At 40.7% G+C, this 25,177-nt stretch overlaps 2 protein-coding genes across 3 annotated transcripts in view; one reads left to right on the top strand and one right to left on the bottom strand.

Moving 5' to 3' along the window:
• Positions 1–9,100, top strand: part of LOC137286984 (centrosomal protein of 162 kDa-like) — a 41,270-nt gene extending 32,170 nt beyond the window's left edge. For both annotated transcript variants that reach the window (XM_067819054.1, XM_067819053.1), the window contains 12 exons: positions 196–346; positions 1,359–1,508; positions 2,084–2,245; positions 2,850–2,933; positions 3,304–3,531; positions 4,652–4,868; positions 5,623–5,769; positions 5,961–6,127; positions 6,445–6,552; positions 6,982–7,098; positions 7,413–7,562; positions 8,023–9,100. In XM_067819054.1, the coding sequence (XP_067675155.1) occupies positions 196–346; positions 1,359–1,508; positions 2,084–2,245; positions 2,850–2,933; positions 3,304–3,531; positions 4,652–4,868; positions 5,623–5,769; positions 5,961–6,127; positions 6,445–6,552; positions 6,982–7,098; positions 7,413–7,562; positions 8,023–8,295 (1,954 nt within the window). In that variant the 3' untranslated portion in view covers positions 8,296–9,100. The remainder of the gene's footprint in view (positions 1–195; positions 347–1,358; positions 1,509–2,083; positions 2,246–2,849; positions 2,934–3,303; positions 3,532–4,651; positions 4,869–5,622; positions 5,770–5,960; positions 6,128–6,444; positions 6,553–6,981; positions 7,099–7,412; positions 7,563–8,022) is intronic.
• A 217-nt stretch (positions 9,101–9,317) lies between these two features.
• Positions 9,318–24,388, bottom strand: LOC137287509 (uncharacterized). The gene is made up of 9 exons (XM_067819847.1): positions 24,203–24,388; positions 22,935–23,057; positions 18,370–20,149; positions 15,755–15,893; positions 14,261–15,163; positions 13,421–13,561; positions 13,195–13,266; positions 12,017–12,108; positions 9,318–10,616 (listed from the first exon to the last, which is right to left on the bottom strand). Exons 1-9 carry the CDS (start codon positions 24,220–24,222, stop codon positions 10,512–10,514), a joined length of 3,375 nt encoding a protein of 1,124 aa, XP_067675948.1. The 5' UTR covers positions 24,223–24,388; the 3' UTR covers positions 9,318–10,511.
• Positions 24,389–25,177: the final 789 nt, after the last annotated feature.

Here is a 25,177-nt window from a genome sequence, read left to right on the forward strand (position 1 = left end):
AGAGCCCAAAATATCTTTCTGTTCTGAAGAGACATTCAACAAATCCTGTCAATCCTAACATGAACTATGAGTCATAGAGCCCCAAAAGTCTGTAGATCCCAGTGTATTGTTGACACCTGTAGTGCATGCACTGTGTCATGAATTGGTGTGATTCATGCTGTTTGTGTGAATGAAACCCTGTAATCTCTGCCATAGATCCCAGCTTGAGCAGAAGGACCTTGCATTGAGGAACAAAGGAATCATTACAAGTCTTGCAGCACAGCAGCAGATAGCTGCTGGCAATGCAGATGCCAAGCTCGAGGCGAACAAGCTTGTCCAGCTACAGGCTGAGCTGACAGAGGCTAAGGTGAAATTCAATGAGAGTATTCTGTTTTATATGTTAATGAAATCAGTCATGTCAGATGATGTGTTAGCTGTACCATGACCCAGAGTATCCTGAAGTACTGATACATAAGTTTGTGTTTATAAAGTAGAACTTGCTTCTTCATGTAAATGTTTTTCGTTCATGGGCATCCATTAATATGACTGATACACATCATTTGAATGGCTTTTGCTAAGTTTAACAACAAAACTTTCCAATGGTTTCATACATTGCAACAACACATAGCTGCCACACATGACAATACAGTACTTACACTAAGTCCATCGCAAGTGAGTCAGGTGACATCTTAAATGAATGTCCTTTGTACTTACAACAGACTGATGTCTGATTAGCGATAAACATACTGCTAGACACATATTAGATGATCCTGCGCACGCATTTGTGACAAGAGAAGCGGTACAACGAATTGGGCGAGTACACTTGGCTGCTACAGGTAGCTTGACGATTATGCACATGCAGTACATGCTAACCGTGACATAAAATCAACACCGCATATTCCTTCGAATGATAAGACTGCAATTTCAAGCATAAGATACTGATATTCCACGCTAACCTTTAGTTAAGACAAAGACTAATAGATGATTGGGGCATTGACAAGCATTTTAGATATTCAACAATTTTGTTAAAAAAAAAACCCAGGAAAATGTCATTTGCTTCGTGAAATGGATCGGTGGTCCTAAACATATTTGCTCAGTATATTGTGTTGATTCAATTCGTTGGGATTGTACCTGTTCCCAAATCGAGTGTGCTATAACAATTCATGCGTGAAACGCATGGGGAAAATGAACATATTGATATTTATCAGACAACCTGTCTCCCTCTTGTTTCAAGTGGATCGTTCTGTGGGGCATTCCCAAGTATGCAAATTGGGGTCATTTGTCAGGTCGTGGATCATCTTATATGTGTTTACCAGTAGAATAACTTTTTCCTGAATAAGTTATCTCCCTTATCACAATACTGTTGTGTCTGTGATCAGAGGCAGAGTGAGATACAGCAGCGGGAGATAAAGGTATTACAGCAAACCAAGCAGGAGCTTGATCACCACATTCACCAGCTTGTGCGGGAACGGGAAGATCTCAGTCGTGACCTTGACGCTGCAAAGAAGATCACACCAGAACAGGCAAGGGTGAGTAGGCTGATGGAGGCTCCCTTAGTGGGTCTTGGTAGAAAGATGTTCTTGGAACTGAGATGTGTTGGGATGAAACCAGTGAGTGTCTTTGGAGAAATATGAGAATTAGCCAGGGTGAGACAGGTAAGGGTATTGTGAGAAAGTATTTTCCTGGAGCTGGCCATGGTGAGATGGGTTAGAAGGAAATCTTTTGAGGAAGATGATTCAAAAATCATTCGGGGTGAGATTGGCTTGGAAGGATCTCAGCAAAACCGGAAGGACAGGGTTGAAGGACCCTCTTATGGTCAACACAGCTTAGTTGAGGTTTAGAGGACTTGGAAGGGGCATGTGAGAAAGGTGTTGCCAGAATAGCATGATACTGGGAGCAGATTAGTAATGGTTCAGGGGTTGAGGCTTTCAGCAAATGCGCCTGTTGAAGCAATGGTGGATCTCAGTCAGTGTATTTCTGAGGAAGGTCATACCAGAAGAGCTAGGGTTAGTTTGGGATTGGGAGCATCCCAGAGATCTTGCCATTTGGAATGCAGAATGTTGTGTGCGAGTTCATGGGCTGCAAGGTGACCTCTATTGTGTAGGAACTGAAGGCCGAGCATGAGGAGGAAGTGACTCAATTTAAGAGGAAGTTGAAGTGGTATGCAGAGAACCAGGAACTGCTGGACAAGGGGGCAGTAAGCATGAAGAAGAAAGACGAAGAGATCAGGCAGCTGAAACTGAGACTGGATGGCCTCACAACAGAGGTGAGTGATGATAATAGGGAAGATAATAGAGGACAGATTATAGGGGATTATGGGATGGGATCAAGGTTATGTCCTAAAGAACAGAGTGTAGATGAGGACATATTGGAGAGATTCATAGAGGAGTTGGAGAGAATGAAGAGCTTACAGATTCTAAGGAATGGAATGGGAGGTATGGACGGAGTATTGACTGAAAGGGACAAATTGAATGTTGAGGATAGACAAAAAATTGAAAAAGTGAGATGAGAGATGGACAGTGGATGGATTGTAGGTGATGCCACAGCAGAGAGTCTGTAGAGGGTTGTTAGGATGGTTAGGACAGTCTGTAGAGGACTGTGAGGATAGTGAGGGCAGTCTGTAGAGATTTTTAGGGTGGTGAGGACAGTCTGTAGAGCATTATTAGGATGGTGAGGACAGTCTGGAGAGGACTGTGAGGATGATGAGACAGTCGGGGCAGGGAGAAAGGGACAGATGCATTCTGAGTGAAGACATTGTCTGGTGGGAATGAATTTGGTTTGTGGGAAACAGACTGGTTACTGAGTGAGGAATGCTAATTGGAAATCTATTCAATGTATCTATGTGTGTGATAGCCTTGTTTTGTTTGTAGACTGGGCGCAAGTTAGAGGAGAACAAGCTGAGAGCTAGAGAGCGAGCCTCTGATGCCAAGAAGATTCAGGACCTCCAGAGACAGGTATATTTCAGTTTATTTCTTCATTACTGGGTAGCACAGGAAAACTGCATCGATTTTTAAATCTCTGATGGAGTAGTTGTAACAGGTTCTATCATAATAACTTGGTCGTAACTGAATCCATGAATACAGACAGATTTGTCATATTATCCTGAGATTGAAAAACACTAAGCCTTTGTCATTCAGACGAATCAGTATGAACTGGTTACTTTGTGCCCTGCTTTGTGATGATATTTTGCTGTATTGTATTGATGTATCTTTGTCGTACCAAATGTGTTTTGTGGGTCCCGATTGTTTGTCACTGATTGTTTTTTCAGCTGGATTATTCAGAGTTTTCAGCAGTAATTAGATGTCTCTGTTGATGTTGATGCAGGTGAAGGAGATGGAACAGATCATCCGTCGCCGCCACCCCAACTCCCTCCCCGCCCTCATGATGGCAGCAGCTGTTAGTGCAGGTGAGGAACAGAACCCCCCTGTAAAGTCAGCGAGTGTCACAGTGCTGGAGAACCGTATCAAGAAGCTGGAGGAGGAGCTGGCCAGCAAGGACGAAGCCTCCAACACCATGCTGCGGGCCATGGAGCAGAAGTACAACAACATCAAGGTAGTGTTCGGTTGTTGTTTAACATTGTGGTGCATTGGTAACTGGCAGTATTCTTTTCATATAGAGGACCGTTTACATTAAGAAACAGACATGAGAATTAAATACTGAATCTTAAACTTTGGTGGTGTGACTATGTGTGAATGTGTTGATGATTTACTATGGAGCGATGGAGGGGGAAGGAGATGTGACATCAAGATGCTAGTGTCGGTTGCTCTGTTTTCTTTTGTTTGTGATTTTGCTTATGCTGAGGCTGCACTCAGAAGATATGTTGATTGTATAAAAGGGGTCTGCTAATATGTGAATCAGGGGCTCCTTTCGCAAAGCAGTTTTTACCAACATTAACCTTAACGCCCATTCTTTAACGCTGCACTAGGGTTACCTATGTCTAAGGTAACTTTAGTGCAGGGTTAAAGAATGGGAGTTAAGGTTAACCTTAGTAAATGTTGCCTCGTGAAAGGAGACTCTAGACCACACAGTACAGTGACTGACGTCGTGATCAAATCTGGATACGATGACGTGCATACATCATGTCAGCATGTCATACCGTACTCTCCAACAGATGTTTAGTTCCTTTACAGATCAGATCATGTGCATTATCTTGAGACTGATGGTGAAGAATAGGTCACAAGGTCAACCTATGCTTGTCATTGTTCTGCAGCGTAATACATCATTCCTCAGTGTATCACTCTCCGTAGAAGATGTCACTGCTTAATGATTTTACACTGTTATTACACATTCTGTAATAACATGATGTGATGCTGTACAAATGACATCAAAGTGGTTTGCACTTATGACATCACAATCCCAATATGATAATATAATACTAGTGAATGTTATTGGTATCTACATGTCTGTCACTCATCACATACCAAATCATTCACTTATTTCGTAAGTAAGGCATTACACGGGGCATCATTTAGTATTCCCTAGATTCTTTCTAGATTGCCTGGTTCAGAGTACATGGTGTAGTGGACACCATCATAAAGCTCAAGTATTGCTTAGTGCCAGTGGACACACAGGTGGTTGGAATACAGAATACTGAAAGACTGCTAGCACGTTTCATGCAGTGAGATCATTTGTCTGTCTCCATGGAGATCATGTGCCAGGCTCTGTGTTGCAGTACAAGTTCGAGTCACGTGTGTCTGACCTGGAGAAGCAGCTGTCCATCTATCAGCGAGTGGACGGGACAAATGGCGATCTTCCCATCACCCATGCTACTGCGATGGAGTTGGAACTGAAGGAGGTGCGACAGCGGTACACAAAACAGGTAGCCGAGCTGCAGGCACAAGTGGATCGACTCACTGGGGAGCTGACCAAGATCAACAAGAACCAGCACAGTTTGTACCAGTACTTCCACAGCCTCAATGAACATTACAGACCCAGACAATGCAGTTTACATGCAGAGAATGAGACATGGAGCAGAACACTCTCACACAGTCTTATATATGTACTCACAGAGCAGACAGTCACACAGTCTTATATATGTACTCACAGAGCATTACACACAGAGCAGACAGTCACACAGTCTTATATATGTACTCACAGAGCATTACACACACAAAGCAATGCACACAGCCTTACACACACTCACACAGCAATGAACCCTCTTACATATGGACTCCTACAGAATAACATGGTCTTACACAACATCAGCCATACACATGGCATCACAGAGCATACATCTCACTCTCTTTCTCTCTCTCTCTCACACATACACGCACACACGCACACGCACGCGCACATACACACACACACAATATTACACTCAGAGCAGTACTTTCAATCTTACAGGTCACATCAGGCAGTGTAGTTCTTAAATATCACACACTTATAATGTCTGTCAGAGCCTCACATACCCTGAAAAGCGGTGTTGTGAACAGCACCCAGTGAATTGATTTTACACACAGCCTGACACACTGTCGCATGGAATCACACCATCCACTTAATTACACTGAAAGCTTCAGATGTACAGCCCAACAGAATTAATGGTTATTTGTAAATACAAGTAGGAAAGGATATTTCTTGGGTTAATGAAGATGCATGTTCTACATCTCAGATTGTGAATTTTGCCATTGCTTTATCCATATTTAGACCTGATGAAGAATGACACCTCTCGACCCCCAGAATCTGAACTCAACCAGCAGGTGGCGCTGCTGCAACAGGAACTGGATGAGAAGAAGCATGACCTCCATGTCCTCCACACTTCCCTGGAGAAACTCCGCAAGGAAAAGAATGGTGGTGAGCAAGGCTAACTTAGAATAAGTTGATGATGACACCTGAGTAGAGCAACAGTAATAATCTTAAGAGTTGAAAGACCCATTGTCTCAATATGATCAAATGACATTTGAAGTTTTATGAGGTTAGGAAACCAATAGCATTTGCAGTATGAAGTATTGTATTTACAAGGCTGATGATTGGCTTGTACACAGATACCACAAAGAAGTCCAAAACTAAGGGCAAGGGTCCCAGGAAGAAGTTGAGCCCTCCTGAGTTTGACAGCTTCCCACCATCTGTGGAACGGAGCTACGAACCCCAGACATTTGCAGACTCAGACATCACTCAAGTCCTACATGAAAACCAGGATCTGAGAACTACAGTAAGAATGGTGTTGCAAACAGTTGTTGCCTAACATTCAAGATAATAATAAGTCAAGTTATATGGCACTGAACTCAGGCATACTGTAAACACATGCAACTAAAAATGTGAACAGTTGTCAGCAAATCAAGGAACAGATAGGGCTTTAGGCCAGATTTAACACGGTCGTTTGAGGTAAAAGGGAAGAGAGTTCCATTGCAGAGCAGCAGAGTGTTTGAACATCTGTTAGTCTTTCATGTATGTCCAGGATTCCCTGAATATTGCTCACCTATGCGAAATATGTATTCACGTCCAAGTCTTTGCTATCTCCTGTGTTAGGTGGAGAGGCTTCAGCTGGAGCTAGACCAGCAGAGAGTGGACCTCCGTAAGTCTCTAGCAGAGACTGAGGCAGTGGCACGTAAACACAGAGAGGACTACCAAGACCAGGTGAGCATGTCTTCATGTCCGATGTCAGAAGTAGCATGGCCTTTGGGGTGCGACCAGTTGGGAAAGGTCATGCTGTTACTCCTTATAAACACCAGATGTCACCTCCTCTTGTTTTCAGTTATTTATTCACACAATTTGAAACTGTTTTCTCCTTTATGCCCAATGGAATCGGTTTGTGAAGATGATCAAGCATTCTGTGATATTGATGTTTTGTATATTTTGTTAAACATCCTTTGATTTAAGGTCTGATATGATAGTAGCAGTAGTGCATTTTGCAAACGATATTTTCGTTTCAAGTTTGATATTGCCAGTCATGTTATGATATGGTGTTAGTGGTAGTATTAGTTAACTTGGGTCACAGGCAGGTCTATATGAGCCCAAGTAACACAGTTCCATGTTTTCAATGAAGAACTGTCTCCTTTGTTACAGATTGACAGTCTGCGGCTGTCCCACCAGCAAGAAATGCAGAGAGTCCTTAGTGACCAGGTGTTTCAGCACTCCTCCTCCAAACTGGCTCAGCTACAAAGCAAATGTGACAGTCAGGAGGTATGCCGTTCATTTAATATGTGACACATATCACAACGTGTACAAAAGACACCTCACCTTACAATCTTAACAATCATAAACTAGTGCTACCATCACAAACACTCAACCCACTGAGCACAGTTATAGATAACATTCTGCCTGATAAACTGAACGACCCTTTAAACACTTAACTGGTTTCAGTGTTATGCTTGAACTAAATCAGAAGTGTACAACACTGTTGCACCCCCGATATGTTTATCAGCATCTCCCAGGGCATGTCACAGTTGTCTCTCCAGTTGTCCAAGAACACTGCCTGAATCTCTTTTCTGTCGTAGGTGATGATCCAGCACCTACAGCAGCAGCTGGCCAAGTCAGAGGTTGATGCAGAGCAGATGTCCATCCTGAAGATAAGAGAAGCTTCCAAGCAGAATCAGATTGAGAAGCTTCAGGATCTGCTTCAAGAGGCCAAGAAGAGTCACTCACCTGTAAGTCATGGAGTGTCAGAGGATATTAGTAAGGCAGATCAGAGATGACACCTCTGGCTGGTTCTTGGTCCACCATCATCTCAGATTTGACTAGATGAGGTTTCTGGGTTTGTCAGCACCATACCCTTGTGAGTTTCACAAAACATTAAGAGGCAGGGCAGTCCAGTCAGCTGTAACTGTGCATTTCACTTCGCTGAGTTATGTTTACGGTTTTAAGTCCAAATGCCAGGTTTCTGTTCATAGATTTGTCAGCATCATTCCTGTGTCTGTGGGTTTGACAAAAGTGGTAAATGGCCATTGCTTGGGGTTTCCTTCCATATAAAGCGGACAGTTCGACACAACATGATAGATACTGTTCAACATGGAGTAAAGCGCATCTGACACACTAAAGTGGTAAAACTCACATTGACTTATCCCTCACTGTTGATGTTTCTAAAATATGATGTTTTATCTGTTACAGGAGATGCGTCACTTTGAGTCCCTGCAGGAGAAGATTATTCAGATGGAAAATCGCCATGAGCAACGAGAGTCTGAGCTGAAACAGATCATAGCCAACACACAAAGGGTTGCCTCCCTTGAGCTTGACCAGGAAGGAGAAAAATGGAAAAAGGTTGTAGAACTAAAAAACAAAGAGATCGAGAAGTTTCGGGCAGAGCTGGACTCAATACTGGATGTTCTGCGTCTCTTACAGAAACAGGGTGTCATGTTACCTGTCAGCTCCGTTCACTCGTGACATCCACAGACAAGTCATGACATTAGCTCAGGGTCTCGTGATATGGTGTTCTGAGGAACACCAGACTTAAATCTGTGATATCCTGTTTAACGGGTGCAAGCAACATATACTCTCAGCCAGCCATGTTTCACAGCAGGATCAGTGCCATGATAATCTTAACTCTTAACTCAGCTGTCACCAGCTGAATGAAATTCTGTCCCACAAAGTGCTGCACAAGTTGGTAAGGTCTTGCCACACTGCTTGTATCATCAGACAACAGTGTTAGATGTCAGTGAGAAAATCTATGTGAGGAAATGACTATTTACACCATAGTCATGGATAGTACCTGTATCTTGGTGGCATGGAGTTGTGAGATACCCAATTGTCTGGGGGATGGTGAGATACCCTAGTGGTTAAAGTGTTTGCTTGTCAGGCAAAAGACCCGGGATTCCCCACACAGGTACAATATGTGAAGCCCATTTCTGGTGTACCAGACAGTGATATTGCTGGAATATTGTTAAACGTGTTGTAAATCTCACTGAGAAGTATGTGACATGATGTTACAACAGCAGGACTCTAAACGGCTGATACACAGTGATGGATGTCATTTGGCAGATGATACATATTGCTGTTTACCAACCAGTCAAAAGATAATGGTTAATATACCATCCTACCAATATACCATGTCTTTACCATTAAAAGGCAGTTGATCCCGATTAGCCAAACTCAGAATGTACACACCTGTATATTATTTATACATGTATTATGTCTAGAACTATATTTATTTTGTTATACTAAGCATTTATAAAGTAAACATGAAAACCTATTTTGTTTTTTTGTTATTTGTTCGAAATATATTATGTGAGTAACACTTTCAGTCTGTTTCCATTTAAGACAGCATACAAATGTATGAGGCATGTGTCTCCAGGTGAGCTTTATCAATATGGATGTGCATTTATTGCCACTGAGTGTAGAGGTGCAAGTTGCATTGTCCCTTCTGTGATACATATCCTGTCCATGTGAAGAGGATATAGAATAACAAATTAGAAAAAAATCTTGCTTTATTGCAGCTCTCAGGAATGTTAGAAAGCACCTAATTTTAAAGAACATGATTTACAAGATCTCAATATTTTTCAACAATAATGGAGCGTGACAGTTTGGAAATATCTTAAACAAATAAGTACTGCCATATTGGAATGTTATTTTCGTCAACATCAAGAATGCAGAGTGCATTCAATCAACATATTAACAAGATATTTGTGGAGAACAGTTTCAAGGCACTTATCACAAATTACAGGAATGAGGTAACATTAAAATTACATGTACCGTGAAGCTGTTATAGGTGGTACCATGGTTACAAGGCTGTCCAGGATATGGTTTTCTAGCTAATTTGTAGACACTATTATACAGTAACTTTGAACAATAAATAAACTGCAACATAAAAACTTCACTATGAAAGTGGACGGAATGATACTCTTGCTTACAATAAGACAACTAGAACTGATTCATTAAACAGAATCTGTCAACAACAAAAATATGGACAAACTTTGGAATGTAACAACATAAAATACCATGGACGGAGTAAACCTATCATGTGATATAAGCTAATCATGCTAATACTGCTTTAAAGCTTGATTCTGTAAATAAACTTTGTACATTTCATATTAATCAGAAGGAGAGTGCTTTTCCCTGACAAAAACTGTTGTGTTTTAAGTCAAGGGCATCCATGATCCTCATAGAACTGTCTTGAAAGTAGCTCCTAGTACCTGGGTCATTGTCAGAGTGTCGTTATACTTGTTTGACAACCAGTAAATTCATTTGGTAACTAGAAAGTTCATTTGGTAACTAATAAAATGAAAACCATGAAATAATAATGATAAATTGTTACAGATCATTGCCTGATGTACCACAGCGACATCAGTTATCTTGAACAAGCCTCCCACAGCCATGTGCTCATAATGGACATGTACAAAAGCAGCAGAGTCCAGCTAATTAACAGTGGAATCTTTACTGTTACAGCAGCTTCAACTCCTAGACAAATACTGCTGTATGTACAGCCCTTATTCTGTAAAGACTACAACGTACACCATATGACAGTCACATGACCACAGATCAAGTGAAATGAACCATAAGTGGTTATAACATGGCTGAGTTTTACAGGAATGTCCATCTGTATATCCCCTTTCATCTCATCTGGAGAACTAGTCGCTAGAGCATGGTGGATGCAGTGGCACCCTCTAGTGGTAGTGTCTGGCTGACTGGACCCTCTGTCGTGTACTGTTGCCAGGAATGTGTCCACGCTGTGCCTGCGAAATTGGTAGATGACCCCGAAATCCTCCAGACTACAAAAGAAAGTAGTTCAACTAGTTGATTAGGACCACTCATACATGAATTAGACAACAAACATCAATAATGAAAAACACAACATAAAAGGACCTGAAATGCTGCCATTATTGATTGACTGCAGTGAAAATCACTCCTGAAAATCTGGGCATCATGCTCTAACTGATACAACACGTTCCAAGCTGACATCATACTTGAATCATGCTTCACAATGTTTGGAATAGAATCCAATCATTTAAATAGAACCTTTCTGTAAAATCTGTTGACTTACTTCAAGCTTCATGAAGTTTTCATGTTCTCAGTGTTTTGAAATCATTCATAATATCTTGAAATGCTGAAGTGTCATGCAACATAAACAGTGTACTGAAGAGAGGAAGATTTCAGCTGGCTTTGTACCTGATCCACATCAGACCATCCAAATATCTTTTCACATCACCCCTACACACTGCTATCAAGCCTTATGGGAGGAGAATAACTGAGAAATAAAAGTGATGATAGCCCCTGTCCACTTAATACATTTCCTCCATACACTCACGTACCCTTTCCACCTATCCCTACCCGTCCATCTTTGCCACTTCCATCTAATGTCCCACGCCTTCCAACTCTAAGCCCACCCATTCCATCTTTACTCCTTCAATGTAATGTCCCACCCTGCCATCTCTAGCCCCACCCATTCCATCTCCTTCTTTACCCCTTCCATCTAATGTCCCATCTAATGTCATCTTTCCAAACCTTCCCTTAAGCTTTAAGAGGCAGGGGGACATGTACCACACAGACCACCTGACCAGTTGTATTACTTCCATCTGTACATACTACATATATACACTACTTAAAACACCAATGTTAACACTACACACATGCTGGAATGTTTCTACAGTTCTCTTCTGTGTACACACATCTAGCTTTTTTAACACCTATAAAATAGCAGAAAGCAGAAGAGGAGGTCTGTCATAAAAACAAGCTGTGTAATCAGTGCAGACATAGACAGGCAGTGAGAGACTAGTGAGAAGTAGCATTAGAGACAGGAGAACTAGTGAGAGAGACAGAGGGACTAGTGAGGAGAAGTGAAAGAGACTAGTGAGAAGTGAGAGAGACCGAGAGACATGATGATAAGAAGTAGTGAGAGAGAGAGTGAGAGACTAGTGAAGAGGAGAAGTAGCAAGACAACCAGAGGACATGCTAAGACATACTTGACATCACCAAGCGGGGCGACCATGGACCTGAGACAGAAATAGGAATCACTACGATAATGGTTACATTTATGATCTGCAGATCACTGTAACTGATGCAACTGTAACTAGAGAACTTTCTCACAAAACTATAGCCTCAGAACAAAACTGACTAAAATTACAACTTATACAAGTAACCTGGCTGTGAGTATGAAACTATGAGAAATTACCTGAAATGTAGCCTGATTACCATCATGTACAAGGTGATGTTGACCATGGCCAGGGGAGACTGTGCTGCCAGACTTGTGCTTGCTCTCTGAAACTATAAACAGAACATCAAATGTAATATATGTTATAGTTAGGACTACACTACAGTACAGATTCCAGCAGAGTATTAAATAAGCCTGAACCCAGCAAGCCTGAACCCAGCTGGTAACTTGTTACCAGCCCAAATAGAATTTAACCAGACCAGAAACCAAGATTTGGTGAATTTACTCAGATGTATTGGACATCTAAAAAAAATTACCAGACCATCAGGCTGGCAAGCTGAATATTTAGGCAATCTCTCAGAAATCTAGCCCGTCTCAGGCGGTCGGACGACCCTTATTTCATACACTGATTCTGGTATTTTGGGGGTTGAAGTCACAGTGGCCAAATGGGTTAAGTGACTGACTTTATGTACTGGCAATCAGGTGCCCAACGAAGAAAATGGGTTCAAAAAGTACTAGAAAAATACTTTAATAAGAAAGTGTAATCCAAAATATAACGTGTCAGATCTGACAATTTCTAAATGGCATTGTGTAATCAGTACATCAAACATTTACTTCGGAAGAAATATTGCCCTCAAAAAAAGAATGTTATCTCACACTGCATACTGACTTTCCAAGAGTCATAGGGTGAAGCTATATACCCTGAATCTCAACAAATAGAAGGTATCCCCATAATGTTAACATATGAACAGTGTCTGATGACAGAGGGGATACCAATGTCCCAACTGTTTGGAAAAGATGTTCCTGATGCAAGCTGTAGGACTAAACTTACGAATACAAGCAGCACAAGCAAGTTTGATAAAAGCACTTCAAAGTTCATTGTTGGTCTTTTAACTCAAAACATGAAATGCTCACTTCTCTAAATTGGTCAAAGATCACTCAACTAGTTCAGATGACAAAAGTTAATATGTAATGTCCAAAGTTATATTATATTCAGTCATATGAATAAACTGGATGTCCTTTAACTACTTTCAAATAGCATATATTAGTCAACCAGTTAAAGCATAACCTCAATTTAAAGAGACAATGCCAAATTAGAATCTTGAATGTCTAGACCCTGACTGAAGAAACAAAGTGTCTCACTCGTCAAAAATATATAGCATCAACTTAACTCTATTGTGGAATGCACATGTACCTACTTTTAAGTTTGTCATCCAAGTGTTCAAGAGACTCCAGCAGCTTCTGTTCCTCTAGTGACAACGCCGATGGACCTGTTCAAAATAAGGCCATATCTGCAGTCCTGCATTAATTTTAACACATTTGACAGTGATGTCTAAAAACACTTTTGTGATAGAAAACTTCAGCACTTCATAAGCAAATGGAACACATATGAATTCTGGAGACTGTATTCAACACTTGCATTACCTGCGGCTCCTCGGGATATAAGTGCACGGATCTCCTGCTGCCGTCTCTGTGCCTCCTCAAGAGCCAGCTGCACCTGGCTGTCAGACATGCTCTTCCCTGCAAAGTGCTCTGCAGCCAGGAACGTTGCCATACTCTCAGTCACTGGAGGAAGATCATGTAACTATTATACCAGAGGGTTTGCGTTTGGTTTGTGTTCTAAGCCACATGCTGCATCAATATTCCAGTTATATGGCGGCAGTCTGTAAATAGTCTTGACCTGACGATCCAGTATGGTATGGATGAACATCAATCCATACCAGTGGGACACAACTTATTGTTATTAATCATGATAATGTGCACTGATATCTGTGAAATTATTTAAAGAATCAAACCATGTACAACAATGTTAATTGATAAGAATGCTATATTTTTGTCGTCATTTATTATAAGAAACAATGTTATTTTGTGGTTCTTAGCTACCACCAAAACTAGTTAACAAACTAAAATATTAGGTTACAAATATATGTCCATACATGCAAACATGTCTAATTACAAGACAGGACAACTACAGGATTAATGTGCATACTTACACACAGATTCGTTGATGTTCTATTTCCAACAACTGATGTATGTAGGCTTCTTAATCTGACTGGACAACAGTTCAAAACACTAGCTCAAAAAAATATCTTTCTCTTTAACATAGTATGAAAGCTCTGTAACAGAAGCATATACAGAAACAGGTTCTGCAGAACAGTGCTATGGAATCCTGCAGTGACTACAAGAACGACACAAAAGTATAATTGTGCCCCAAAAGTGAAGACCAACTAACAATGTGGGCAGTGATTCTTGACTTGTACTCACAATTAGGCTGGAGACTGTCACTCTCCTGTGGCTCCAAGTGGCTGAATGTAGGAGGCTGTGTGTTCCTCTTTGCTGAGTGGGACTGATTCTTCCGCTGCTGCAACATACCAAACTTGCGCATGTAACCTCCATTGTTAGCACTCGCCGGCTTCTGTCTGCTGGCCATGTTGTTGATGGCTTGGTGCTGCACTGTGTTACTGAACAGGGCAGTGTTCACACGGGTGTTGCCGGTCAAACCAAGAGATTGGCCATCTATGTACTTGTTAGAGACAGGTGCAGCCTGGCGACTCAGGGAAGGATCAGCAGCTACAAGACTTGCAGTCGTCTTCTTCTCCGATGGGGTCGGCTCACGGTTCAGACAGGTCCTCACCTTCTCCCACAGCCAGTTAATCTCATCATCAGTGGGAGTCCGATCAATACGGAGTCCATTCTCATTGTAAACTGGCTGGTTTTTGTTCAAGGCGTCAGATGCGGAATCTGGTGTCAGGTGGCTGTTGATAGGAGCAGTCACATATTTGGTCTGGTAGGCAGCAGCTACGCTATCAGCCTTCTGCAGCACACTTGTCACATCTCCGGTCAAGTCAGTGTAGGGACTGGTAGCTGTGTATATGACACCCTGGGAGGGAGCTGACGTTGCCTGCTTTGGTATGGCCACGGGGACTTTACCCATGAAGTTGTTGGTTGTCACTGTAACCTTCTTGCCTTGGTTGCCACTGAGGTAGTCGTTTCCTTCGATAGAGTGAGCTATGATGTGGGCTGCAGCTCTGGGTCTGTCCTGAGCATGTTGTTGCTGCCCGGGTCTGAGAGTGCCGGCACTGGCTGCCCGAGTCAGTCGGTTTACCCTATTGGAACCTGACACCTTGGCTGAGACTGGGCGCTGTCGCAGGGCAGGCTTAGAGGCACCTTAGATAAAGGATCACTTTGAGCATTACAACACTGATCACATTGATTCAGATGTGCATGTACTATAAACAAAAGAAAGAATCGCATGAAATACATGTACCTATCATTAAGCAGGTAACAGTAAACTGCTGTTACACATGAAAAATCAGTAGCTCATGTTTTTGATAACTAAATATGAGGCTTCATCAACTACTGAAAACTATTCCAAGATGGCAAGTTCTTGGTATTTGTCCTCATGGACATGGTACAGATGAAATAACACATTCACTGGCCACAATCTCTTCTCATTCAGGGGCGGATACAGCTTTTTGAGAAAGCAGCTAATTTTCATCCATTTTCAGAGGAGTTCCAATGGTCATTTGATAAACCTTTAAGGACATAAGATTTGGCGCACCCCCCTACACCCTATCTGGATCAGCCTATGGCAATAGTAACATAATCTGAACAGGAGCAAAGTTTTATGCATCACACATATGTCTTTAAAACATTTTCTGTTAACCCTATCTGATGTTATTATGTTGTTAAGAGACAGTAGTTAGGATCTAAATGTTACATATTCAGATAACACGCCCTGTGGTTGCTGCTGCTTACCTTGTCCAGTACTTTCGCTGTTCTGAGTGACCTTCTTGACCGGCGCAGCATTCTCAGTGTTGCTGTCTACACTGTCATTATCCTCAGGAATATCCTCGTCATAGTGCAAGTCAGCAAACCTCACGCTCTTCTTTCCTGACTGCAACAATCAGATCATCACAATATGATTTCCTTCTTCATGACACTATTGTTGGCTTGAGGAAATTGTCAGCACTGGTGCAACTAAAAGATTTTTCATATTGAGTGAGTGAGTCAGTTCAGCTTTCTGCCACACTCAGCAATATTCCAGCTACATGGTGGTGGTCTGTAAATAATCGAGTCTGGACCAGACAATCCAGTGATCAACAGAATGAGCATCAATCTGAGCAAATGGGAATCGATGACAGGTGTCAACCAGGGTTTTCTTGGGACTCTAATGGTGTGCATCTTACATTTTCTTTTTGCATTTTATTGTGTTTTTTGTAAGTTTAGACACATTTGAACTTAGGTCAATTTTGTAAAATTTTTCTATTTTGACTGTGTAATATGTTACGAGGGGGCGGGTGTACATTATCCACTTCTCAAAAACTACTTTATGGAATTTAATGTGCTTTATAGTGACTCGAAAGGTGTGCATCTCATATTTTGATTCTGTATTTTATTTATTTTTTCAGTTTTAATACCATTTGAACTTACATAAATTTTGTTGAATTTGTCTCTGAATATAACGTTATAGGATAGGTGTACGCTATCCACTTCTCCTCAAACACTACTTAATGAAATTCATTTACATTACACATGTACTTTATGGCAACTCTAATAGTGAGCATCTCATATCTTGTATTTTATTGGTCTTTTAATAAGTTAAGATATATTTGAACTTAAGTACATTTTGCTGAATTTCTCTATGATGGTAGTGTAATAGGGGATGAAGGGGCTGTACGTTATCCACTTCTCCTCAAACATTAATTTATGGAATTCATTTACATTACATATGAGCTTTATAGGGACTCTAAAAATGTGCATCTCATATTTCAATTCATTCTCTTCCCACAGTGGTTACTCGTCACATCTTCCTACGTAACCTCTGTTCTAATACAACCCTTTCATGGTGCGAATATTCAAGACTCATGATTGGAGGCATTCAGATTTAGTAGTGCAATCAGCGACCTTGTTTCAAAAGTGATCATTCAAAAGATCTCGGTAATTTCCAGATGCATCGTGAAAACTAGAACCTCCTCCTGAGTGCGATACTCGAATGTTTCCTCTAGACAGAAATCAGTCTTCTCATTTTTGTTTCTCCACATTGCTTGGATTTGTCAAGTTGAATCTAAGTCGATGTAACACGTGTTCTGATTGGACAGAAAAAAAGGGAGATAAATCTGCTGCCATTTTTTGCTGTGAGGGGATTTTATGAGAACCGCGAAATATGGCCGTATTAGAACAGAGGTTCGTAGGAAGATATGACAAGTAACCTCCGTGGGAAGAGAATGATTCCAGTTTTGTATTTTATTTATTTTTCAATATTAATGCCATCTGAACTTACATAAATTTTGTTGAATTTCTCTCTGAATGTTCTGTTATGGGGTAGGTGTAGGTGTTATCCACTTCTCCTCAAAAACTTCATTATGGAGTTCTTTTAGATTACACATGTGATTTATAGTTGACTCTAAAGGTGTGCATCTCAAATTCTGATTTTGTATTTTATTTACTTTTCCAATTTTAACGCGGTTTGAACTTACATGAAGTTTGTTGAATTTCTCTCTGAACAGAGTGTTATAGGGGTTGAAGTCTATCCACTTCTCCACAAAAGCAACTCAACAGAATTGATTGAGTTTCTACATGTGTTTCATTGAAACTCTAAAGGTGTGCATCAAATACCTTGTTCATCCAATTTCTTATTCTTGTCACTTCTACAGATGTTTGAACTTACTAAAATTTGGTTCTATTCATCCTGTTCATCATGACAAGAGGGGGTGTACTTTATCCACTTCTCCCAAAAACACTGCACAAAACTCATTTAGCTTACATAAGTCGTTTATAAAGACCCTAAAGGTGTGCATGTCATAATTTGTGTCTTATAGTTTTTAGTAAGTTTAGGGACACTTGAACTTGATAAATTTTGTTGAATTTCTTTTTGATTTTTGATGATAGTGAAATAGGGGATGAAGTCTATCCACTTCTCCATAAAAACTGCTCAACAGAATTGATTAAACTTATTCAAATGTTTCATTGGGACTTAAGAGGTGTGCATCTCATAGTTGCACTGATGTATACTGAATTTGTTTCGTAGAAATTCATCACCAGAGCACTCTCAAATGCTTCCTACAGCAGCGGGGGCATCTGTGTCCCTAGACACAATTTTGTCTTGTTTCATATTGAAAGTACTGAAAGTTATAAAGATCTTATAGAAAGAAAGGACATGACGGGAGATATTTAACACATTTCCATACAGGTAAGGCTACTTTCATACATTATACCATGAATACCATTATATCATGCCCAAACAGGAGTCAGTGAATGTAGCACCCACTGTGTTGATACATACATTGACAAACCAGCTGTGAAGTTGAAGGGTAAAATGTTATTGCAATGCAATGGTAATACAAAAGGTCATCTATAAATAGATCACTTACCCCTCTGCCTTTTCGACTTTGATCAGATCTGTGGTTACCCCTGGCAATCTCAATGCTGTCTTTCACTCGTAATCCTGTGGTCTGCAAGCTGCCTGTGGAGGCCACCTTTTTCAGTTTGCTTGTTTCTGGCCTCTTGAGAATGCTCTTCACCTCTCTAGGTTCAAAATCTGATACAGATTTCTTTGGAATTGTTTTGGATGGCTGGGTGGCCTGTTGTTTGCTAGGCAATTTATCATTGGCTACTGCTTCAATATTAGCAAGAACTGCCAGCTTACCATGAACCAGTCCAAGAGTTCCATTAACGATGTTCGCTGATTCTGTGCACTTTGATGGTGTTGGGCTGCTGACATTGTCTTTACTTCCTGTTTGTGTGACAGCTGGAATGGGGCGTGGGCATGAACTTGTAGTGGACACAGTTGCTGCCAATGTACAGGAAACCGGCGCTGGGTTTGAAGGTGGAGAGTTGGCAATGCCGGCATGGGTGGCTGCAGGTGGAAGGCTCTGTTTGGAGACAGATGGAGACATGTATGATGGACTGGCCTGACTGATGGGATTAGAGAGGGACAGAGTTGACAGAGTGGTCGCTTGGGAGTAATCATGTTTCTCCTTCACACTTGAAGGTAGAACATACCCAGCACTTATACTAGGCTCGGTCAGCACCCCTGTGTTATCGGGCAAGGTGGGCTGGGTGTAGATGGGAAGGTAGGAGTCCACATGGCTGGGGTGTGGTGGCAACTGTCCTGGGTAACTCCCTGCATTTGCCTCATGCACCACCTGATGCATCTGTTGTTGCTGCCCCATCTGATACATCTGTTGTTGCTGTCCTACTTGTTGCTGGCTCATGATTGCTGCTGAGGAATGAGGGGCTTCCTGGAGAAGAGAATGAAGAACAAAAGACTGTTCCTGATTTCTATTACTCATGATAGGCCCTATAATTGCACCTCTATCATAATTCGTTGTAGGAGGTTTGGCATCATGATACTCCACTTGGAATGGTTTGGACTCTAAGGAGTCATCTGTCATAGTAACATTAGCACTGTTTGGAGTTACTCTCCCAACAAGGGGTGTGGCCTTAGGTTGGACAGGTCTAGGATAGGTAGTGGATCTTGAGACTGTACTTGCTGTCTGAGGTCTGTCTTTTCCGAATGACTCTCGTGAAGCATCTAGACTGTCAACACTTGACAAACTGTCACTACGATTCATCCATGACATTTCTTCTACAACTTCTTCAGTGCCTTCCAGTTTGGAATCGGCATCCATCTCACGTTGAATAGCCTGGTTAAAGATGTGGAGAGACTTCTTCTGATCCTCCAAAAGAAGCTGCTGATGCTGCTCTAGCTGCTGCTCAAACAGAGTCCGGCTGTCGGTGTAGTTCCGCAGCGACTTGTCACGCATATCTGCATGTTCCTGGGCACGATCGGATGTAGACTGTGGCCTCAAATGCCGACTAGAGTACTTGTTAAAGTAGGGTCTATTTAGTGGATCATGGTTGTATGTCCCGAAAGCTCGAGGAGAAGTTCTACCTTTATGACTGCCAGTGGATGAGAGGCTGCTCTGTCGTGACAGAGGTGGAGTTCCTCTGATGAGCCTCAAGGCCTCTTCTATCCCAGTTGTTGTGTGTGTGGGTGAAGACCTGCGGCTGCTGGATCTACTGGATGGGATGGTAGATCGCTGGTATTTCTCAGTGGCCTTTTGCTGTTCCTCACGACGCCGGTTCAAGATGTCCTGCCTCCTTTTCTCCTCTCTTTTCAGTTCATGTTTCCTTTTCTGGGCCTGCGCTCTGCAATGCAAATAATGGTAACATTAAAGGGTACTGCAATGCATTGCTGTAACAGAAGTATTCAGGGATGGCAATTTTTCCACGACTGCACAGAAATCGAGGGAATTAAATGCAAATCAATCGATCGAGATTTGTCTAAATCCGTGGAGAAAATATTTAGTGGGGTGGGGTCCCACTTATCAATGTCAAGTACCCACATCTGTCCCACTTGGGCTATCAAATTTCAGAATTTCATTGTAACTTACTTCTTAGATACATTGTTTCCACCCCAGACCCCCAGCTGAATTGTAGCTGATATCACTTTCACCTGTTGTTATCCCTCAGTATTTAAGCTCTTGTGTCAATATCAATGACAGCTTGCCTTTCAAAACCAGTTTAGCAGCCTAAAATAACCCTAATAATAACTGCTCATTTCTCTCTTTAATTACCTTTTTGACTGCAGTGCACAATTCTCAGCCGCAAATGAAATTTCAACCAATCAGAGCGGCATGTCTCCGTGACATAATTGTAGGTATAGCTATGAGGGTCTATGCAGAATTCATCTACATTTCAAGGTGTAAACTATTTCGTTTACAGGTTTGTACAAACCTGAAATCGCGACAGCTGTTGTGAAAAATGAAAGCTATATGTTCTCACAATCTACTATCATTTAGTTTTGTCTCCTGCTTTGCCTAGTTTTCGAGTTACAACCCTTGTTTTCATAGACAATTCTGTCAAAATCACTTGGTGTCGCTAGGTTGTAATCCGTGTTAGGTGGTATAAACCTACACCTTATTTGTCATCATTCACTTGATGCTCAGTTAATGAATTTATAACAGGTATAATTAGTGGTAATGCCACTTAGATTTCCCGACAAAGGTCTCCTTTTGGCATTTCTTGTGTCTGGATCGATCAAAGGATTAACCGATAACATGCTGATTAATTAATTACTTTTATGCAGATTTAAATAGGGGATTTGTCAAAAGGTAGTGTTTATGTCTGTACATATACTAATCTATACTAAATACACACTATCGTGTCTGTGTCTATGTAAAAACAACTTCCTTCTTTCAAAGCAATAACTGCCAATACATTGATTGATTGCTCATTATTGGCTAACTAAATAACTTTTTTAAAAGAATGATGCACATTATGCAATTAGTTGCCAGGTGTGCTATTGGGTGACCAATGAAACTATATAGCAATGAGAAAAAACTGCAACGATACTTCACATTTTCGTATATTAGACTGTTAAAAGACACATCACTTGGGAAATCTGCAGATGAATTTTTATCACTCGTTTTTTGTGGATATTGATGGATACATTCCTCAAACAAGGTAATATCCCGACATTGCTCCTATAACTTTAATTTTAATATTTGCATTTTGTTTTTATTAAATTGTCGTAGCTTTCAACAGAATCATTGTTTTCGTCCTGAAGTGTAATGATGCAGACGACATACACAAGGGTGTGTGTGCGAATTAAGATTCATATATCCAAACTATAAAATGTCTACACGTTACATTCCTGTTATACATTCACAGATTGCTTCTTTTTATTAAGTTTCAAAATGCATACAAGTATGATTATAAAGTAATTAGGATTATAAGACCAAGCATTAAGACGTATATTGACAAGTGTCTACACACTGGTGAGTGAACGTTACAAACCAAGCAGTATTTTCACTTCAACACCGACCTCGCTTAGGTTATGTTACAGGTTGTGTCATGCAAACTACTTTTGGTTATGATTCAAATACATATTTAACTACTAGTAGAAAGTAGTTTTCATTTTCTAACTTGATGAAAACAAACCATAATCTCATTAATTCCAATGGATTTGACTTCACGATTTTCAAAAATGACGGCGCCCTGTCTTAGGATGAATGCTATTTAAGTTTGTTTTCACCGACTTACAAAAGCAAAATTACTTTCTACTGGTAGTAAAATATGTATTTTATTGATGGACAATAGGATTTTGCATGACATTGCTTATAACATAACAATTTAAATCTTGGAAGGGAGGTGGAGGTCAATAAAATATTGCTTGCAATATTAATGTCACATCGACCCCCACCTTGCTTCCTAGGAAGAAGTCCTTATGTTAAAAGTTGTGTCATGCAAAATCCTTTTGGCCACGATTCAAATGCATATTTAACTACTGCTTCGCACACACTAACAACCAATTTAAGCACAAACTACAGGGTCCAGTGGAAATCTGTGCATAGTGACACCATCACCCGACCCCAGGGAGCAACTGACAGCAATACAACAATTTGACATGTCTTTGGTGACGCAGAGAAATCAGCAAAATGACGAGCTTCCTACACCTTTTCTATACAACTAACTGAAAATCGTTCCTTCTATGACGTCACTGCAGGGCTCCAGCGACAGAGTTACATAACCTGTCTGCGGTTTTGTTTATGGATGAGAGAGAAGCAGACGGCTTTTTAGTAACTTTTGAGCGCTTGGTATTAATTAACCACAAGTTTTTTTCAAAAATAAATGGTGTTCTGTTTATGACTAACCAGAAGTCTTTCATATGCAGTGGTAAAAAGAGTACAAAAGAATTGAGATTACTGGTTGTTTAAGGACAGACAACCTCTTGTTGTTATAGATACAACATTTTGATGTCGATGCTGACACTGGTGTCAAGAATAATGGTGATGATGATGTCAACATCTACACCTCTTCATGGAATATTAGAGACAAGTGTAATTGTAAATGGAATAATTTCAGTTCATATTTGGATATTGTCATGACAAAGCTTGATACTGTAGCACACTTGTTGACACAGTTGACTTACTTCCTCCTCTTGTTGGTCTCCTGAGTAAGTCTTCTGGTACGAGCGATGATGTCTCCCTTCTCCACCTGCTTCATCGTCTTCAAGTGTTCAACCTGCTCCCTCTCCAAGGTTTGGTAACGCTTTCTAGCACAGTTGTCAAGGTAATGACAGTGGTAAGGTTCTTATGACAAGAAACTAACTTTTGTAGATCTCTTACCTTACGAAACAACAAAACCATTACCCACTTGTTAACCTGTTCTACCATATTTGAATTCATTTGAGCTTAATATAATTCAAAAGTTTTCTTAAAATACTTTGAAAGCATGCATATCCAGAGAATCAAACCATATATCTTCATGATCTCAATTCATCATCCATGGTCCCTAAAATAAAATACTTACAAACTTTGTTTAGAAGTGTTTATATTTGAACTTGTCTGTTTAGAAAGATATACAATTCGGAATAAGTGAGTGAGTGAGTTGAGTTTTACGCCACACACAGCAATATTCCAGCTATATGGTGGTGGTCTGTAAATAATCGAGTCTGGACCAGACAATCCAGTGATCAACAACATGAGCATCGATCTGTGCTGTTGGGAATCGATGACATGTGTTAACCTAGTCAGCGAGCCTGACCACCCGATCCCGTTAGTCGCCTCTTACGACAAGAACACTCACCTTTTATGGCAAGCATGGGTTGCTGAAGGCCTATTCTACCCGGGACCTTCACATGTCAAAACAGAATGAAGTCTTGTACCTTGTGTCTGATGGGATGACTTATTATATCCTTTTACACTTACAAGTCTCATTATAGAATTAAGTGTGTGATCAATGCTAATGTCAATCTCTGGATGCCTGCCCCTCCAACCTCACCTCACAAAAGTAAAATCACACAATGAATAAATGACTATTTGTTTCATAATCACACTTGGTCAAGTCAGAAAGCTGTACTCTCAATTAAGGTAAGAACTCCGCCCGTAACCCCCGCCCCAATCAAAAGCCAAAATTACAAACTGACATGCATACCTCATCCTAAATATACATTCAGTAAACTAGAGCAGATATGAAAAAGACATCAATGAACTTATTTCAGTGTGTAGGAATATTACACCAGGGAAGGTGGCAATATTCTATGTGAAAAGATGGGGTTAAGGGCGGAACTCTTTCCATTAAAACTTTATAACAATAGAGGGAAGATTACACGTCCGTGGGATGAGCTAACCGATAATCCTCATGACTTATGAATGAATTTCATTCACTACCAACACCGTCGAAGACTTGTAAGGATACGAATAACCACCGGCTAGCATTTTTTCAGTTTTGCTTCTATGTAGAATCCACAAGAAAACAGAATTCGAAAATATCAGTAAGTTTCCACTTCCGATGCCTTGAAATCCCACATTTCATACGTCAACTCCATCGCTGTGTCTTTCACTTGAAACTAAGGTCCGCCATTATTGTTTTGGGTAACAACATGCGCAGACATGCGCAAAAATCATTCACTTGCGCATAGACTGGATTTATTTATTTTGAAACGTTTGCGCTCCTCGCGGCGCACTGGACTCCGTCTCTCATAGTGCATATCGGAAAACTTCGGTTTCGAACGGAAATTGCGAAAATATGTCATAATGATATTTCTCCTCAAATAAACTCTATCTATTATAAGACCAAACAGAGATAGTGTGTTTCAAATCTGTAGTTTTATTCTTCTTCTGACTATTCCAAGAGTAATAGGAAGTTGTTTCAAAGGCATTTAGAAGTGGGTGGAATCAAACTAAGAATGCTTTATGGTTCAACTTGTTTATTATACAAGGTCACAACCTTTCGAGAGAGTTCCTAGTCTCTTCTTTAGGTGAAGTGAGGTAAAACTAAAGGGGTGTAGTATATATATACATAACAGTAGATAGATAACAATGGGTAACAAGATATACAGGTTTCTATTAATTGATGTACAGGCTTCGACTTTGGAGATAAACATCATGTGTTGGCCAATTTCCGGGTGTTATTGAGTATTTGAAGCACGGGAATGCATTTGGAACTGACGGCCAACACATGATGTTTATCGACATTGTAAACAAAAAAGTAAACCAAAGGCGTTTTACTGTCTGCACTCGTTTACATCGAGTAGGGGTACAGCAGTGAAGTGTCATCAGCTGGCCGTATCAGCTGGTTCCTATGGTAGCATCTGGAGTTGCTCATTTGTGACGTCATTCTAACTTTACGTCACAATATGATTTGAATTACGTCACCACTGTTGATGACACA

The sequence above is a fragment of the Haliotis asinina genome, chromosome 6 (genome assembly GCF_037392515.1).
Source record: "Haliotis asinina isolate JCU_RB_2024 chromosome 6, JCU_Hal_asi_v2, whole genome shotgun sequence".
NCBI lineage: Eukaryota > Metazoa > Mollusca > Gastropoda > Lepetellida > Haliotidae > Haliotis > Haliotis asinina.

Excerpts from the sequence above, each read along its gene's own strand:
- LOC137287509 (XM_067819847.1), bottom strand. The coding sequence starts at position 24,222 with ATGCTAGCCGGTGGTTATTC. Across the intron at positions 23,058-24,202 it reads ATGCTAGCCGGTGGTTATTC|AAAGCGTTACCAAACCTTGG; the intron begins GTATCCTTACAA and ends CAACTGTGCTAG. Across the intron at positions 12,109-13,194 it reads CTTGGATGACAAACTTAAAA|TTTCAGAGAGCAAGCACAAG; the intron begins GTAGGTACATGT and ends TTCTGTTTATAG.